General features: G+C 39.2%; 1 protein-coding gene across 2 annotated transcripts in view; it reads left to right on the top strand.

The window, feature by feature from the left end:
- Positions 1 to 938, top strand: part of LOC116696189 (nesprin-2) — a gene marked incomplete at its 5' end in the record, with an annotated part of 139,700 nt that overhangs the window by 22,911 nt on the left and 115,851 nt on the right. For both annotated transcript variants that reach the window (XM_032526998.1, XM_032526997.1), the window contains 1 exon segment: positions 276 to 452. In XM_032526998.1, coding sequence (XP_032382889.1) covers positions 276 to 452 — 177 coding nt within the window.

Here is a 938-nt window from a genome sequence, read left to right as displayed (position 1 = left end):
CTACACCTGGCTTGACATAGCTTCACCTGTTCATCCCGGCTCGGCAAACGTGCAACCGATTAAGCCTCGATGAGTGGATCAATATCTGATGATGCACTGGGGTCATTTTTGGATTTATTACAGTAAATATATAACATGTTGGACCTTTAATGACTTTGTTCTGTGAAAGGTGCTATATCAGTTACAATTATTATTATTATTATTATTATTATTATTATTGTTATTATCTGTTTGACTGATTCTCTCTTTCTCTCCATCCATGACATTTTTCTCAGGAGATTCAGACAGAGATGTCGGCCCATCAGGCCACACTGGACTATGTGAGCCAGCCGTTACAGACATGCAGTACTGAGGAGGGTCAGAGAAGGCGTCATGAACACATGCAGTGTGCAGAGGAGCAGGGCCGTCTCCTGCATCAGTGGCTCAGTCTGCAACAAACTCTCAACTCTCAGGTCAGAAAACAAACAGCAAACTAAAAATTGCATCTCCGTTTCCTCCACTTGCTTCCCTCCATGCGTCTTAGTCCATCCCATCATGGAAGCATGGCAGAGACATAGGAAATTATGCAAGGGGAGAGGTAATGTGTTTTTAGAGGGATGAAACGTCCTTTTCTCTGAAGCATCGTGTCATCATCTGTAATATCCAAAAAATTTGATAAAATCTTATTCGACTTTATTTGGAGGAACAGATGCCGTTATTTAAGAAAAGACATCCTGTGCAACATTAGAAGACATGATGGTCTACTTTCAAGGTGAAATGGTTAACTAATTTGATTGAAGAAAAGGATGTATTTGGAATACTTTCCCTAAACATGTATTTGGTTTAGTTGGTGGTCTCAAATTTCTGTTAACTTGTGATTATAAAATTGATAGATTACCTGTGAAGTTATTGAATTTTCATAAACAAGCTCTGCTGGCCTGGAAATTAATTTACAAGCA

The sequence above is a fragment of the Etheostoma spectabile genome, chromosome 9, assembly GCF_008692095.1.
Source record: "Etheostoma spectabile isolate EspeVRDwgs_2016 chromosome 9, UIUC_Espe_1.0, whole genome shotgun sequence".
NCBI classification, from domain to species: Eukaryota; Metazoa; Chordata; class Actinopteri; order Perciformes; family Percidae; genus Etheostoma; species Etheostoma spectabile.
The sequence above is the reverse complement of the archived record's forward strand: the minus strand, read 5'-3'. Positions and strand labels throughout refer to the sequence as shown.